Consider the following 18850-nt stretch of genomic DNA (forward strand, 5'->3'; position numbering starts at 1 on the left):
TTTCTGCCAAGTTCATTGAAGAAGCAACCTCGCAAGCGAGAGGATAAGCTGTTACCGCCTCTACTGTCACCACTGTCCGACGAGCCTGTGGGCCGCCCACGAAGGAGCAGTGAATGCAGCTCCCTCAGTCAGGAAGGAAGCACCTCCACCGTCCCAAACACCCTCTCCTCCACCCGCACAATGCCTGCCTCCTGCTCTTCGTCATCGTCCTCATCACACAAACACCGCAAAGGAGAGAACAAATCCTTCTCCCATTCCAAGACCAGCACTGTAAGTCTGATAGATAGATAGATAGATAGATAGATAGATAGATAGATAGATAGATAGATAGATAGATAGATAGATAGATAGATAGATAGATAGATAGATAGATAGATAGATAGATAGATAGTCTTCACCACATTTCCTGTGTTTTTGCTAAACTAATTACTTTCTTGGAAAGGTTTCAAAATAGCCTTGAAGACAAGTGAATGGCTCCCATGTGCCGATCGTCCAAAATCAATCCAACTAAATGGCCCTAAAAATGAAAACACTGAGTAGATGCAGAACAGACAGAGAGTGAATGGATCCTTTATTTATTATTCAAGCTGTTAAAGGCTAATTATCATTTTAATGTTCTCTTGCTTTTCCAGGAGGAAGATGGTCACAGCAAGCCGTCCGGCAGTTTTCATGGCAATGGCCAGTCGGATACAGACCTCTGGTCAAACCCTTCAGCGCTGTCCATGGAGCATATGGAGCCCAGGAGACCTAAACTCACATTTAATAACACGTATGTAACAGCCATGTGATTATTTCGGGTAATAACTGAAATATTTACGAATATATGTGAAAAACAAACCCATCTTAATCACACTTTATATCATTACAGAGTTCACAATGCAGATTACTACATGCAGGAAGCCAAGAAGTTGAAGCACAAGGCAGATGCTTTGGTAAGTCTATGTAAAATAGGCCTGCATCTGTATGCCAGCACAAAAACTAAAACCATAAAAAACATTTTCGTTACTTGAAATGAGTGGCGCTAAAAGCCTGTTTTTTTTGCCGGAACAGATATATGGTACGTTTGCCGTGAATATGGTACGCTTTATGACGTTGGTTTTTATATGAATCACCGCAGTTCTGATTTGACATTTGCACTCCATTGCGTTTTAATAATAACATACCACCAACACTACACCTAAACCTACCTGATAGTGTTAACAAAAGCAAATGTGACATAAAAAACATCTGTAATCGTTCCGTTTTAAATTGTTTAGATCTCTCTTTGAGCTCTTATACCGTGATTCGCCTTTCACGGGATTCGTACCCAAGGCTTCCTCGTCTTAAGTACAACTCCGTATCAGCTGAGCTACCGAGCAAGCTTGTTATATCAGAAAAGCGAAACAATATGGAGCTGGTTAAGAGATGCAAAGTCCAAAATATATTCGTTTACAAATCATGCACTTTGGTAAAAAAGCATTTTGAAGTCATAATATTGTGCAAGGAGACGTGAAAACGAGTCTTTATTAATCCATAATCTGACACCGTAATCGTAACTGTGAATGAAAACGATTAAAAGTGCTTGTCGTTTTACTGCCTCTAGCGTTCATTTCTGTTGGAAACTGCAGTGATATGTAGGCATTAATACGTATTTTGGCGACTCGCGAAAACGTTCCCACAGGTACATCTTTCCTATAAAACAAGTTTGTTTAGTTTGACTTGATGTACTAAAATAACTTGATGTAATAATAATAAAATTAATGAAAATGACATAAACACATTTTTAGAAATCTCATAAAAATGGCAAAAACAACAAAATTACTAAAATCGTAATGAAAATTAAAATGAAAACAGAAAATATAAAAATAAAAACTTTAATACTATCGCAACTGAAAGACAGAAATAAAACACAGTAAGTAAATGCTGCAATCACACTGAAATTTTTTTTTTTAAGTTTATTCAAGTCAAAAATATTATTGGTAGCACTTTATTTTACAGTTCTATTCTCCGTTGAAAATACCGTTGCAGTAACTGGGTAATAACTAGGTACTAACCCTGAACCTACCCCTAAACCTAACCTTAACCCATGTACTTACCTTATATTACCCAGTACTTTCTTAGGAAAGTACACTGTAAGTAGACTTCAAGTACATGTAAGTATGTGCAAGCACATTCACATACTGTAAAATAAAGTGCAACCATATTATTTAACATCGCTCTTTGTGAATGCAATCTCTGTAAGACGTTATGATTAGTGTGGGAACCCTAAATCTGATATCTTGGCACCTGAGAACTGTTGGTAACATTGTTCAGATCTCTTCCGAAACTCTAGAGGAGACATATGCGAAATTATGAAGTCTTTTACTCAGGAGAATAATCTGCAAAGCCAGAGACTCCATTCATCCAGTCCCTCCAGCCCATAGCAGCAGCAGAGATATTAGCGCAATCTTTAGCGATTTTTCTTTCCAATGGGACGTTGGCACTCAGCAAGAGCACATGAAAATTCCTGTCACACTGCTCTTAACTACACGGACATCTAACCCTTCCGCTACAGAGAGCCATTAGCAAGCTGAGAAAAAGCTCTCTCGGAAGACCTTTTATAATTGAAGACTTTCCGATCCGGGCGAGCGAGAGCCCTCGTGTCTGCCCTTAGCATCCATAAAGCAGCAGCTTTGTTAGAGATTTACAAAACAGACCCCCAGACCTCCTAATAATTGGATCCAGGCAATTATCTCTGGAGACATTGTCCATTATCGCAAGTTACATCCTCTCTGTCATAAATCGCTATGACGATGTATAGGCCTAGTCATGAATACAAAGTAAAGGGAATTGATTGCCAGCGTTACATGAGCGTAGTGGCAGGCGTGTAATGAATCCCGGGCGTCCGCTCGCTTCGTATTGAAGGGCTCACTTGAAAACGAATGGGCTCGGCTCCGGAGGTGCCGGCAGAGGCAAGTGGTCACTAAATCTATTTTACGCTCCTATGGAGATGAGATATGCTCTTATTGTTTGTGCTTGTCTGTGGAGTTGGATGCAGTTGGGTTTTCGGAGGCAGGCGTAATGTGGTTTAGTACTATTGATTAGTTTACATTTGAGAAACGAGACGTGAGAGTTAAAGTTAGCCTTTATGAGGTTGTACCAATAAGTCAGGATGAAAAACATAATCCCTGAATGTAGAGAAAATCACTTTGTACTACTTTACCACACAAATGAACTGTTCTAATCCATAAACTTGTCGTGAAGTTGGAAATATGTGCCAGCCCGGTGGCCATAAATCTGCATGTTGCAGCACTATCACAGAGACCTGCATTACATCTTCAGACTCGGATTGCTTCATAAGAGAATTACCTCAGCCTAATGGCTTTATTTCCTCCTCCGATCATATCTGTTTTTCTATATGCCTTTACAAGCTTTGAAAATTACCTCAGTCTTTTTCATTTGCGTAAATGTCTCAACCTTTAATGCCACTTTTGCTTCGCAGATGGACAAGTTCGGCAAAGCTGTGAATTACGCAGACGGGGCACTCTCGTTCATCGAATGTGGCAACGCCATGGAACGGGACCCGTTAGAGGCCAAGTCACCATACACAATGTACTCAGAAACCGTAGAGCTCATCAGGTCAGTGCCTTCTTCATAATTCAAAAATAAAAGATGATTGTCATTACCTGTAGTTTTTTCATGTTTGTGTAACTCATGTACTTTTGTTATTTAAGGTACGCAATGAGATTAAAGAACTTCACCAGTCATTCCGCCACAATAGCTGAGAAGAAGCTTGCTGTACTGTGGTAAGTTTGTTTTTTTATATTTAACCATATGTACCATTCAAAAGTTTGGGGTCGGTATATATATGGGTCAATGACATGACGTGTCATTTTTTTCGTCCAAAGGCCTTAATAATAATAAAAAACAAAGATATGACATCCAAAGTATGTAAGGTAGTACAACTAGATGTCTTTTATTGAATCCAAAAGGTTTTAATTATATTTTGCTTCATATAAAGATATTTTAAAGTTTTTGAAGTGTCAAAAGTTAATTTGGTTTAACCGTCCAAAGGCCAATACAGCCATTTCATTTGTGATTAAAATATCTTAAAATGTAATAAATGTATATATTTTTTATTCTGGCATGATTTTATAACATCATATATCAACATAGTGCAAAACGGTATTAAGATTATGTGTAGAAGTCGTTGCTTTGTTATGAGAAAGAATGTCCGGAAAAACGAATTTCACTGATGTCATTCGGAGTAACGAATATAAAAGGACCGTTTTGGATCAAGTCATACGGTCATTATCATGTGACAGGATGTGTCATCATTCAGACACCTGCAAAGGATCACATGATCGTGAAGCAAAGTAACTAACTCTCTTTTAACTATTTACAAAAATAATGTTTTCACTTGTTCATACGCATGTCCCGAAACATGACCAGGTCATTCAGTACAACCGGTATAAAACATGGAAATGTTTTAAAAAAATATTTATAAAAAATATTTTAAAAATACTTAATTGTTCTTTTGCTTGCTAGCTAGCTAGATATCGAAATTATCATTGTATCGAAAAGTATCATTCGGTAAAACTGAAATTTTGGTTAAACCGAATGACTTTTTTGGTGACAAATTTTGTCCATCTTGTAAAAAATGACAAAAGCAGTGTTAATTGATTATAAAAACTCATTGTTAACACTTAATAAAGCTTCAAAATTAATTATATCTCCATTTTTTTTACTCTTTTAAAAACTTTATTCATCAATGACCCATATACAGTTGCAAGAAAAAGTATGTGAACCACTTGCAGAATAAGTGAAAATGTTAATAATTTTAACAAAATGTGTTATTTTTTTTATTTAGTACTGTCCTCAGTAAGATATTTTACATAAAAGATGTTTACATAGTCCAAATGAAAAAAAAAAAAGCTGAATTTATTAAAATGGCCGCGATCAAAAGTATGTGAACCCTTGATTTTTAATACTGTGTGTCAATACCTGGATGATCCATGACTGTTTTTTTGTTTTGTGATGGTTGTTCATGAGTCCCTTGTTTGTCCTGAACAGTTAAACTGAGCTCTGTTCTTCAGAAAAATCCTCTGGGTCCTCCAGATTCTTCAGTTTTCAAGCATTTTTTGCATATTTTAACCGTTTCCAGCAGTGACTGTATGATTTTGAGATCCAACTTTTCACACTGAGGATGAGGGACTCAAACACAACTATTAAAAAAGGTTCAAACATTCACTGATGCTCCAGAAGGAAACACGATGCATTAAGAGCCGGGGGGTGAAAACTTTTGAATTCGAATATCAAGGTAAATTGTACTTAATTTTTCTTCCAGAAAACATGCAAGTATCTTGTGTTGCTTCAGAAGGGCAGTACTAAATGAAAAACAATGATATTTAAATAAAATAAGAAAAATGTGGACATCTTCATCCTGTTCAAAAGTTTTCCCACCCCCCCGGCTCTTAATGCATCGTGCTTTCTTCTGGAGCATCAGTGAATGTTTGAACCTTTTTTAATAGTTGTGTTTGAGTCCCTCATCCTCAGTGTGAAAAGTTGGATCTCAAAATCATACAGTCACTGCTGGAAACGGTTCAAATATGCAAAAGATGCTGGAAAGCCAAAGAATCTGTAGGACCTGGAGGATTTTTCTGAAGAACAGAGCTCAGTTTAACTGCTCAGGACAAACAAGGGACTAGCTGAAGTGGATCATCAGCTAACAAAACACAGCATTAAGAACCAATGGTTCACAAACTTTTGAACAGGGTTATTTTAATAAATTTTAGTAAACTCAGGACAGTACTAAACAAAAAATAACATGCATTTTGTATGATCTCTTTTATTTTGTTAAAATTATTCACATTTTCACAGATTCTGCAAGTGGTTCACATACTTTTTCTTGCAAATGTATATATATATATATATATATATATATATATATATATATATATATATATATATATATATATATATATATAATGTTGTGTTTACTTGCTACTCGCGAAATCCTGTCATTGCCACTGTAACGATGGACAAAACATGATAACAACTTGCCGGCTTTTACGCACACCGTCATTCATCTTAAAATCATATGATTCGATTTGCGTCTTCCAATTTGTTCTTCAGTGGACTTAAAGGCTTTTGCTGACAAAGGAAAATGCTCTTATTAGCTCTATTAGCTTTTTTTTTTTTTTTTTTGAAAGAAATTAATACTTAATTATTAAAGACAGATTAAAATCGAACATTAGCAAGTAAACATGGTGTCCTTGAGACTATTTCTACATTCTGCATTGCTTCGAGAGATATGCAGGTTATTTGAGATTACCCACCATTGAACATCACAAAAAAGGTGGTCAGTCACTTTAAATGTCAATAAGAACATCCTTTTTCTGACTATGTAGCCAGAATGACCCGCAATGCGTCCAAGACTTCATGCCAATAGTCTGGTGACGTCAGATTAGTCCACTGACTATTTTGTGGGTAAACGACTTGTGAATGTGAATTGCATTGATAACCCAATTGATATAGTTGTTTTGAAGTGGTATAAGCATTGGGTCCTTCTAAGGGCATTAGGGGTGGTATTATAACTCCAACGCCATTCCCCGCGTACCATCAGAAGCTAAATCCAGCGCTTTGCTCTAGCAGCCAGTTAAATCTCCTCTCAGCCATCGCTCGACGACAATCATCCGTATCTGGAAGGAAGCTTTAAAACACTGCTAAAGCGCTTAATCAGCTTAGAGTGGATCATTATTCCTGTATTTCATTAAGCTATTAGAGGATAATGAAAGATTTCCACATGGTGACGGCAGAAACATATTCTCGCCCAGATAAAAGCCGCCCGTGCTCTGCCTGCCTGTCACGCCGCGGCGGCTTGTTTATTTTGAATGTCAAGGTTAGTTTTGCGCTTATAGCGAGATGACAGTCATCAGTGCAGATTGCAATTCAGCTGCCAGTCTTTCTGGCTTGTTAATGAAAGCCGTCTAGCAGCCGAAAGGGATTTTCAAAGGCTGCCGCTTTTATGATTTATAAACCTGGGTCGAGGACATAATACTGTTCGGGTGATATTATATGCATTTAAGAGGGCTGTAAAAACATGTTTACTCTCTGGTTTCAGATATTAAGCCAATATAACCTGTAGATTTTGACCTGTGACATTGGGAAATGGTTCATGCGCAATAAAGAAACATCAACAAGATGCCATAAAAGCTTCTGTCCGGCTTTAGGAGGGACAGACACCTTGTTTATATATTAATGTGACTTCAGTAGTTTGGATGCGTCAGAAATGTGAGAAAGCTAGTTTTGGTTTCATGGGGCTGTGCATATGTCCCAAGCATCTGGTGTCTCGCAAGCATACTGTTGAAAGGTCAGCCACCCCATGATACTGGCTGCTTTTTCTTCACTGCTCATATTGATGCACACTGCTGCTTCTGATAATACTGTTGTTGTTTTTGTTTATGTTTTTGCTTTTTTGGCCCTGTGAATTTTCACACAATTGTTGGTATTTAATTCAACTACTAACTGTGTCCATCAGTGGACATCCTTGCATCAAAAGAGAATTTGTTTTGTTTTGTTTTGTTTTGAACTTTCACCTGAACACATCATGTCCACCTCATCTCAAAGTTAGTACTGTTTTTTAATAACACTCTATGGTGGAAATTACATTTTATACACATTTTTTTTTTATAAAACTGCCCACTCCTGTATTTGAGTCCTTAAAGGGATAGTCCACCTAAAAATGAATATTCTGTCATTAATTATTCACGTCATGTCGTTCCAAACCGCTGTAAACCCTAATGCTCAAAATACTTAATTGTTTTGAGTAGGACAAACTTAAATTGAACAAATTAATTCAGTTAAATTAACTGCTATGAATATTTAGAACTTTCTTTTTCTTTCGAGTTCAAAGAAATGATATATTTTAAGTAAACTGAACTATTTCATTGTTATGAGTTGTATGAACTCATTTCTTTAAATTTAGACGAACCTAAGTTTAAGTGAAACTGGACTGGAATTTCTATTTCCCAGCATGCTTTGCCCATGGCACTCGAAAGGGAGAGTAAATGCTAAAATAAAGTGTTTTATAATGTTTTTTGCACAAGATTAATGGTAAGGGAGATTTAGTAGTGATTAATGTTTTGTTATGCTAACCTAGAAGAGTTTCTGTTAATGTGGGTTTTTGGAGAGTTACCATAATGGTGACAAGTAGCGGCTTGGTATGAGAGCAGGTAAGTTACAAGTTTTAAGTTTTAAGTTGCTGTACTTATTCAGTGTTATACCATGCTATTGTTAACATGTTAGCAAATTAGCAAGTTGGCATTTTTTGTATCAATTTTGTATTTTCTTACAGTGAAGTAAATAACTCATTTGATTTGCAAGAACTCAAAATAAAAAAAGTTAATTAACTAAATATTTTATGTTAATTGCTATCAAAATGAATGAGTTAGCTAACTCAGTGCTTCAAGTTAGGAGAAATAAACATGCATGAGTACTACACAGCAAAATCTCCAGAGTTAAATCAACTCTGCTCAGAGTACATATGGTCCCTCTCTAAATAGTGTTAAAATAATACTAAAGCAGAGTTAAAGTTAATGAAATAATTAAGCAATTAATTAAGTGATGATTGTGAATTAGTGATGAACACCTGCTGTTAACAATCAGTGATTCTTCAGAATCACTGAAGAAAAGAGCCTTATTAATTGCTTAATTATCTTAATAACTTTAACTCTGCTTAAGTGTTACTTTAACACTATTTAGAGAGGGACCATATGTACTCTGAGCAGAGTTGATTTAACTTTGGGGATTTTACTGTGTACAAACTCAAAACTTGATAGTTCTGCTTACTTAAAATTGAGAACATCATAACTTGATGTCTTGACTGTCAGAATGAACCTCATTGGTTCTCGCACACATCAAGCAAACATGCTTAAGCTTCCATTTACCACAACTGATGTGTGAGTTGATGAATGTTTATATATGAATATAAGCCTAAATTCAAACTGATTGTGTCTCTTCAGAGAATTCTGGCTAAACCACTCAATTCATATGGATTCGTTTTACTATCTCTTCATGAACTTTTTGATCAGTCGCGTAGCTGTCTATAAAGGGACAGAAATCAAAAAGATCTTAATTTGTGTTCTGAAGATGAACAAAAGTCTTACGGGTGTAGAACCGCATGAGGGTGAGTAAATGATGACAGAATTTTCATTTTTTAGGGGAACTAACCCTTTAATACAGTTACATTCACACAGTTCAGTTATTTAAGGGAGTGATAACTGATTCTATAACCGAAACTCACACTTGTAAGTTTTCAGGACTCACAAACGCATTCTGTAACGCAACTCACAGCCGTAAAGTTTCAAGATTCACAACTGCATTCTCTGAAAACACACGCAGTGTGAACGGAACCAGACTGGACAGCTAGTTGTCTGTCATGTCATACAGTGCGAGTGAGCTGCACAAACACATCTCTACCATGTGTTGCGGGTTTTTGTGTGTGGTTTTGCTTTCATTAACTTACAGCGACGGAGATTTGAGATGTGTGTCATCTGGAGGATTTAGATCCAGTCACTGTTTTCCACTGGAGCTGCTCTAGTCAGTTTTGTGTTCTACACATGACTCAAATGCTCCGTTCTCTGCCCAGATATAAAAGCTGCTGTCGGTTAATGAAGATTTGATGGATGAACTTGTGGCTCGTTTGGACTCTTGTCGTATCAAAAGTGATAAGGCTTTTCGATTTTATGTACGTCGCCATCTTTGATATTACCTTGGTCACTGACTTTGGTTACTGGTATGAGAATACGGGTTTCACTCCCATTGCACTTTCAGACAGACAGTATTCGAGACGCTACTGTAAGTTGCTGTGTGGATGGGACATTTCGAGACTCACACCTGTGAGTAAATGCACTTGTCAATCCCAAAAACTGACAGTGTAAACATAGCCTTTATAGCTAGCATTTCATCCTACAAACACACAATTAAATAATATTTTCACATTTTTTGTATAATTTGACAAAATTACAGGTTTAGAGAAAAAATTAGAGATTAGAGGGGAAAAAAAATCTTTTCATAATGATTTTTGCTTTATTTTGTTTTTATCTCTTGATTTTCTTCACATTTTGTTTAATATATCATCTCAAGCTGTTCATTAACCCTGTAGTTAATATACTGTATAATAGGCAAAATTATTGGTCATAAAGGAAATATCATCATTTATGTACAGATTGATATATATAATTTTAACTATTGAAATGGATGAGATTTATGTCCCTTTTTTGATTATGTTTTTAAAAATGCAATTAATTTTTATATGATGGATTTTTATATTTTAGTCTAGGTTTGTGACAAAAATAAACAATAAAATCTACCCATAAAGGTATTAAAAAATCTGCATAAATAATAATGGCATGGTTAAAAATGTTTTCATTGTAATCTTCATATAACAAAAAGTTTGTTTTAATAAAAATCAATTTGTGAAACATAAAAGTGCCCAAAGCTAATGAAACTCCCATACTTTGCCTTGATGAAGCTACATTAGTAGTCTTACAACAGCGTCTTTCAATATTCCTTGAATACGTTAGACAGGATCTTAATAGTACATCATGTTTTCTCTTTTTCAGCAATCGATGTTTGTCACTTCTGTACTTGCGTATGTTCAAGCTGAAGAAAGATCATGCGATGAAGTATTCACGCTCACTAATGGAGTATTTCAAGGTAAGACCCCTTGCCTTTGTTTCATGCAAATAAGAAATAGAGCTAGAGATCTTGACTGCATATTTATTTGAATAGCATGTTCTCATTAATCATATGGCATTACTACATGTACATTGTTAAACAGTAAGCCAATTCCGATTATTAGCATTTGAACATTTGCACAAGACCTAACGTGTTTGCATTTGCCGATTATGTGCTGTCGGCTTATAAATAATGTTCTCAACCTACGTGTTCTTGTTCCCTCAGAATTCTGCAAAAAGTTCCCAAGCACCATCACCATGGGGAGCCAATGGAAAGTACGTGTATTTTCTTCTCCTTGTCCTTTTGTATTTCTGCCAGCTTATGAAAAGATTCCATCTTGCTTGAGAACAGCCCTCCTGAAACTTCCTCCCGCTGCCAAGTAGGGAAAAACTATAGTGTGAGATATGAAACCACAGTCATGGTATCTTGACATCAATGAAAGGACATGAAGAGATGAACTGTAGGAAAGCAGCATCGCTTCCATGTCAGCTCCATGGCAACTGAGCACCAATGGGGTGAGCTGGTGCGAGAGGCGCTGTGTTTGACTTTGTGTGCGTGTCTGATCTGGCCTCTAGCTGGACACTACCCAGGCCCACTGTTCGCCTGCCAACCTGCCTGTCAAAAGCAATTAGCCTCACCGGTCCGGCCCCTGCAGCCACTACATTAGCAATAAAGAGCCAGCCGTACCTGCTGTAGCTGTGATCAACACATCCATCCTCAACTTCCTCCTCATCCTTTACCATCATGAATCTTTTTCAGCTTTCTTTTCACCTCAGAGGGAGTTTATTTATTTTAGCAGAGCCCTGAAACCCATTGCGAAGGGGCCTGGCTGTTGACAGGGCGCATAATTTAGCCGGCAGAGGCTTGAGCGTGTTTCCATTTTTCAGTGGATTACAGGCCGCTGAACCAGATTGTTTGGGTTGCAGTACTAAAGAGACCAATGAATATGTGTGCCGATAGTTGTCTGGAGGAACGACTGTGTCTGCAGGTTACTGTTGATAATGTACTGAGATACTGATAAAAGGGTTGTTGGGTAAATATAAAGAATCTCATGGCTGATGGTAGTGGTGGTACCCAGTGTGCTTAAAGGGATAGTTCACCCAAAAAAAATGAAAATTCTATCATTAATTACTCACTCTCATTTCATTCCAAATTCAATCTGTTCATTATATAAAGCAATTGTGTCTCATCAGAAAATTTGGACTAAACTTTAAATATGTGCACTACTGTACTTCAAATCGTAAAAGAATATTTTTAAAAAGATAGATATGCAGATAATATAATATTAATGAAATAAAAGGCCACTTGACTTTCTTGACTGTTTCGTAACACACTTTAGTACACTTAAAAAAAAGTGCACTTGTAATTATATTAAATTAAAAAGTAGTTTACTTTAAAGTACATTTTAAATCATTGTTTTAATAATCTTGCTTGCACGATTTAAAGAAGTGCACTGATTTTGATGTTGACTAATATACTAAAACATGTAAAGTACTTTATTATAATTTTAACTGTATGATACATTAAGTTAATGTATTTTAAATGTACTAAATTGCAACTTCAAATGTGTAATTACAAATACATGACATACTAGTTTCATTAGAAATGACATTAAAGTATATTTTAACTGACGAAAAATGCTTGTCAATACATTCTGCAGTAAACTTTAATCATATTTCAAAGACAATAGAAATAACTATGAAATTACATATAAAGATGTACTTAAAGGTGCCGTAGAACATCTTTTCAAAAGATGTAATATAAGTCTAAGGTGAAGTTTCAGCTCAAAATACCCCATAGATTTTTTTTTTATTAATTTTTTTAACTGCCTATTTTGGGGCATCATTAACTATGCACCGATTCAGGCTGCACGGCCCCTTTAAATCTCTCGCTCCCTGCCCTCCCGAGCTCTCGACTATAAGTGCAGTTATACAGTGCATAAACAAAGTTCACACAGCTAATATAACCCTCAAATGGATCTTTACAAGATGTTCGTCATTCATGCTGCATGCATGCATCGATTCCTGTGAGTGTAGTATTTATTTGGATGTTTACATTTGATTCTGAATGAGTTTGAGGCTATGTTCTGTGGCTAACGGGCTAATGCTACACTGTTGGAGAGATTTACAAAGAATGAAGATGCGTTTATGAATTATACAGACTGCAAGTGTTTAAAAATGAAAATAGCGACGGCTCTTGTCTCCATGAATACAATAATAAACAATGGTAAGTTTAACCACATTTAACAGTACATTAGCAACATGCTAATGAAACATTTAGAAAGACAATTTACAAATATCACTAAAAATATCATGTTATCATGGATCATGTCAGTTATTATTGCTCCATCTGCCATTTTCCGCTATTGTTCTTGCTTGCTTACCTAGTCTGATGATTCAGCTGTGCACAGATCCAGACATTAATACTGGCTGTCCTTGTCTAATGCCTTGAACATGGGCTGGCATATGCAAATATTGGGGGCGTACATATTAATGATCCCGACTGTTACGTAACAGTCGGTGTTATGTTGAGATTCGCCTGTTTTCCGGAGGTCTTTTAAACAAATGAGATTTATATAAGGAGGAAACAATGGAGTTTGAAACTCAACGTATGTCTTTTCCATGTACTGAACTCTTGTTATTCAGCTATGTCGAGGTAAATTCAATTTTTGATTCTAGGGCACCTTTAAGCCTACTTAAGAGGTTCAAAAACGTTCAACTAATTGCATTTAATATAAATGTAATAATATATGTTCATTTGATTGTAAACATGCAATTATGTGTTGGAAAACAATACATTCAGTTCACTCTTATGTGTATTCTTTCTGAACTTTATTATGTTATAAGTTAAAAGTATGCTAAACTGTACTTCTTTTTATATAAGGGTAATCATTGCCATACACTCAAATGTTGTACTGAACATGATTGTACTGAGCACTCAAGCTGTAACACTTTGTACTAACCAGGCGTAACGTGAAAATAGTTCTCCCTGAAGCATTTGCACTTTAGAAAACAACAGCAAATCGAAACATATTTGAGTAATATAGAGCAGTGTGGCGCAGGATATCGATCCAATTAGATTTCACTGTGGGCGGGGCTACTGAACGTAACATAAAATACAGAAACTGAGACACAAACTTTCTTTTAATGGGTCGATTGTCACCTACGTTTGAAGAATAGGAATGATCCATTTTGAGGGAATGGAAAGTGCCGGCTCAGTTTGAAATGATGCTGGAATACAGCGGATTTGATTTTCCAAAATTCTCATTGGTCAGTGTTTCATCTGTCTCCTAACAGGAGCACAGGTACCCCGTCTCCGATGTCCCTGAGTCCATCTCCTGTCAGTTCGGTCAGCAGCGTCACCGGAGTGATGGGCTCTTCCTCTGCCTCTGGAAGTGTGGCCATTCCCCAACGCATCCACCACATGGCAGCCAGTCATGTCAACATCACCAACAACATCCTGCGCAGCTATGAACACTGGGAAACCGCTGACAAGCTGGCCCAGGAAAGTCAAGGTAGGATGGTTTTTGAGATATATTTCAGGTTTTATTGTTCAGTCGACAGTTTGTGACACTCGTTTTTTCTTTAGGCTGCAAGTAGATAGTATAGCTGAGCTATAAATAAAAATACATTGTTTACAGTGATTTTGTTGGGGATATAACATAAAGCATTACTGTGAATATTGAAATGATTTTAATTGACTTTTTATTTAGACATGAAGTTTCCTAAAGACTTTGGTAATTCAAATAATTCATTATCACTCCAAAATGGATCACATAACTCTCAGCATTTTTCATGTATTAAAATGATTTGGTATGGAGTTGTTGGTGCATAGAAATGAAAATTATTAACTATTATTCTTTGTTCATTAAGTGACAACGTTTTGGAAGACGTGCATTGATTATAGTGTTCTGCAGCCGAGAGACAAAATTTGTTATTCGCCTACCATTTTTTAGGGCTTTTATATCTTGCATAATAAAACAATCATCGAAGTGAAGAATTTCTTTTTCCAAATTCTCCCAAAATCTGTCCCTTGCGGATAAATCTCATTTGTCTTCGCTGTCATAAACTGTATCTCTGCATTATATAAGAAATTCACCTCTCGCACTTGCAGCGTTATCAGTGACTCAACATTTGATACCAACCACCAGAGAAATGAAAAAGCCACTATGCTAATTGCATTTGAGATCTGATGTGGCTTGTCATTTCCTCTCTTTCTCTCTCTGTGTGTCCTCTGGAGGAGACTAATTAAAACGCTCTGAGACCCTGCGTGTTGTACGAGGTCTCCCCCGCCTCAGAAATCAGCCGTAATAAACTCTCTCAACTTCCCCTCCTCAGTGTCTTTCCTAGAAATGAATGCAGTTAAAGGCTGGTGGGTATGAGCTTTGGTCTGAATGAGAGCGGGATTGGCTAATTATGACAGTATCGGGTCCTCGGGCGCGTACATGACTCTTTAGTCTTTTGTTGTCATCTGTTTGCTAATTGCTGCAGTCATTAGTAGGTGGCAGTGATGTCATCAGATACTCACGTTATCTTCAGGCTAAACTTGAGAAGATTCACATTGATGTTTCTCTTTGATTTTCAGTGCCCAGGAAAATTTAGTTAAAGATGAATGGGTAGTTTTTTAAAAAAGATTTTTGTGTGTTCAATTAAGAAACAAGTATTATTTTTATTTACATCTTTATTGTAGAATTTTTTTAATATATCTTTATTATCTTTCTTTCATATACAGTACAGTCCAAAAGTTTGGAACCACTAAGATTTTTAATGTTTTTAAAAGAAGTTTCATCTGCTCACCAAGGCTACATTTATTTAATTAAAAATACAGTAAAAAACAGTAATATTGTGAAATATTATTACAATTTAAAATAACTGTGTACTATTTAAATATATTTGACAAAGTAATTTATTCCTGTGATGCAAAGCTGAATTTTCAGCATCGTTACTCCAGTCTTCAGTGTCACATGATCCTTCAGAAATCATTCTAATATGCTGATTTGCTGCTCAATAAACATTTATGATTATTTTCAATGTTGAAAACAGTTGTGTACTTTTTTTTTTCAGGATTCCTTGATGAATAGAAAGTTCAAAAGAACAGCATTTATCTGAAATACAAAGCTTCTGTAGCATTATACACTACCGTTCAAAAGTTTGGGGTCAGTAAGAATTTTTATTTTTATTTTTTTGAAAAGAAATTAAAGAAATGAATACTTTTATTCAGCAAGGATGCATTAAATCAATCAAAAGTGGCAGTAAAGACATTTATAATGTTACAAAAGATTAGATTTCAGATAAACACTGTTCTTTTGAACTTTCTATTCATCAAATAATCCTGAAAAAAAATATTGTACACAAATATTTTGTACAATTGTACACATTAAATGTTTCTTGAGCAGCAGATCAGCATATTAGAATGATTTCTGAAGGATCATGTGACACTGAAGACTGGAGTAACGATGCTGAAAATTCAGCTTTGCATCACAGGAATAAATTACTTTGTGAAATATTTTCAAATAGAAAACAGTTATTTTAAATTGTAATAATATTTCACAATATTACTGTTTTTTACTGTATTTTTAATTAAATAAATGTAGCCTTGGTGAGCAGACGAAACTTCTTTTAAAAACATTAAAAATCTTAGTGGTTCCAAACTTTTGGACTGTACTGTATATATATATATATATATATATATATATATATATATATATATATATATAAAAGAAAAAGAATAAAAAGATATTTGTGAATCTGGCCCCTGGATTTCATGCAGCTATGATGGAAAAAAAATTCTACAGTATGAATATCTGAACATACAATATATCAAAAGAAAGAACAGAGCCTCGGCTATTAAAAAGAAAAAAAAAATTACTCTAACTTTATGCAACATGTCAACACTTGAATATGGGTAAGTTTAATAAAATTTAAAAAAAGCAACATTTTAAACAAAAAACTAAGAAAGTGTTTTTGTCAAAGACTACAACCTGCATAAGCAGTTCTTTTATCACTTGTGTCTGCTTCTTCTTTGCTTCTGTTTTGATCCAGAGTATGATTAGTGCCCCCTACTGTATAACAGGAAAAATATGGAGTGGGAAAATGTTGTGTCATAAATTACGGAAAATTCCAACAATGGCTGGGAAAGCGTTCAAATAAATTCTTAAGAATCTATTTAACTATTTTACGATTTCACATGAATTCATACCATGTGAGTCATACAAAAACATAGGATTATTAGAAAAAAGTAAGCACCCCTAAACATACCCATCACTGGGGCATAAGCAGACTGTACAGCAAAAATGTACAAATGATGTACGAATTCATACTAATTAGACACCAAAACGTAAAATAGTTATGAATTGTCATGAGATTGTGTTGGGATGTTCCTAAGTGCAGTTCTTGAAATATCCTTAAGACGTTCTCAAATATGTTCTTAAGAAGAAAATGACAGACTTTGAAGTTATTGAAGAATTGTTTTTAAAGAGCCTGTCTCAACCAGACTGTTGATTAATTTGTTACTTCATTTTAAATTTAGCACAAAAAAAAAAAAAAAATCATGTCATGCATAAATCATGACTGATCATTGTTGTCACTTCAGAGTTCTCATGCATATCCATAGTAATAGTAATATGTATTATATGAAACAAGTGGCTTTAAGTGACTGGCTGCCAATGTTGTAATGTTTAATATTTGAAACAACATTAAAAACATCTTACTTTTGGAGATCTAAGACCAGGTTAAAAGGATTCTTTAAGAACATTCCTTTCAGGAATTCAAATTTTGTCTTTAGAACTTTCTTAAGAAATGTTTTAGGTAAATAATTATTCTTATTTTTCATATATTCTTAAATTTTGAAAATAAGAATCTGTCCCCAGGAAAGAAATTTGTTAACTACATTTTCTTAACCGGTCCATTGTTTCTACTTTAGAGAGCCCTAAAACAGTCACTGTCAAGACAGGATTTTTATTTATTTATTTATTTATTTATTTATTTATTTTAATTGCTATTTATATGTTATAAACAACTGTATTTTGTCTGAATGCATGAGTACTTTCGAATGCCGTCAGTGAACCCACATGCTTTTTGGGTCAAGATGTTGTAGTTACGGTTTCTTGCCAGCAAGCTGCATCTGCTTTATTGTCGGTTTTTGCTGTCAATGGCACAATTAAAATGGCACTTAATGTCTAAAAGGTTATCAACACCTGTTATAAATAATTTACCAGAGTCACAAACTTCCCATGTTGACGATCACCCTGTGTGTCTCTCTTCTGCCAGAGTTCTTTGTGGAGCTGGACTCAGTAATGGAACCGTTGACGCAGCACAGCAGCATGACAGAACTGGTGCGCTACATACGCCAAGGATTGCACTGGCTTCGGCTGGAGGCCCATTTGTTATAGTGCTGGCACTTCCACTGTGCTCTTCCTCTCTCTCTGTCTTTCTCTCTCTCACACTCTTCCCCACCGTTCATCACTACCTCCACCATCTTTGCCATCTACAACCCTCCAGAACCCTGAGGGAAGTCTGCAGTTAACCACTAGCGAGCCTCAGAACTGTGAGTTATTCCCTGGAGGGTGCCATGTCCTCGTTCCAGCTTGATTCCTGTAAGAGTGCGTCAGGAAAGTCTTGGGATGTCGTGAAAGGCGGATCTGGAAGGACGGAGCACTGCTGCTTCAAATTACAGCACTATGGGAGGCCAAATTTATGCATCTGTTACAAGACCTGAATTTGTGGCGGTATAGCAGCAACTAACCAACATTGTTAAACGGGAATTCAACTAGCGACCTCTGTGTGGCGAATCCAATTTTCTTTGTAAGGCAGGTTAGACCGGAAACACACTTTACGCAAGTACGCAGAGGCAGACGTGAATGCTTGATCAACAAATTGCAGGTGCGCAATACTGCTAAACATTTTTAATGTGTGATATTCTGCCAGTAACAAACGATAGCGATGGATTTACCTTTGAATGTCTGGGGGCCACTGACAATACAATATATATACTGTATGGATATATATGCATATGCATACTACTGTTCAAAAGTTTGGGGTCATACCTTGTTTGTTTGTTTAAGTAATGTTTTTATTTAGCAAACACTTATTAAATTGATCATAAGTGACAGTAAAGACATTTATAATGTCACAAAATCTTTCTGTTTCAAATA

At 35.8% G+C, this 18850-nt stretch overlaps 1 protein-coding gene across 1 annotated transcript in view; it reads left to right on the forward strand.

Annotated features, from left to right (window-relative positions):
- Positions 1-18796, forward strand: part of aff2 (AF4/FMR2 family, member 2) — a 249659-nt gene extending 230863 nt beyond the window's left edge. The window contains exons 13-21 of the mRNA XM_048176187.1: positions 12-270; positions 633-769; positions 869-932; positions 3461-3597; positions 3693-3764; positions 10584-10677; positions 10924-10973; positions 13995-14212; positions 17967-18796. Of these exons, the coding sequence (XP_048032144.1) occupies positions 12-270; positions 633-769; positions 869-932; positions 3461-3597; positions 3693-3764; positions 10584-10677; positions 10924-10973; positions 13995-14212; positions 17967-18088 (1153 nt within the window). The 3' untranslated portion in view covers positions 18089-18796. The remainder of the gene's footprint in view (positions 1-11; positions 271-632; positions 770-868; positions 933-3460; positions 3598-3692; positions 3765-10583; positions 10678-10923; positions 10974-13994; positions 14213-17966) is intronic.
- Positions 18797-18850: the final 54 nt, after the last annotated feature.

This window comes from Megalobrama amblycephala, linkage group LG23 (genome assembly GCF_018812025.1).
Source record: "Megalobrama amblycephala isolate DHTTF-2021 linkage group LG23, ASM1881202v1, whole genome shotgun sequence".
In the NCBI taxonomy this organism is placed as follows: domain Eukaryota; kingdom Metazoa; phylum Chordata; class Actinopteri; order Cypriniformes; family Xenocyprididae; genus Megalobrama; species Megalobrama amblycephala.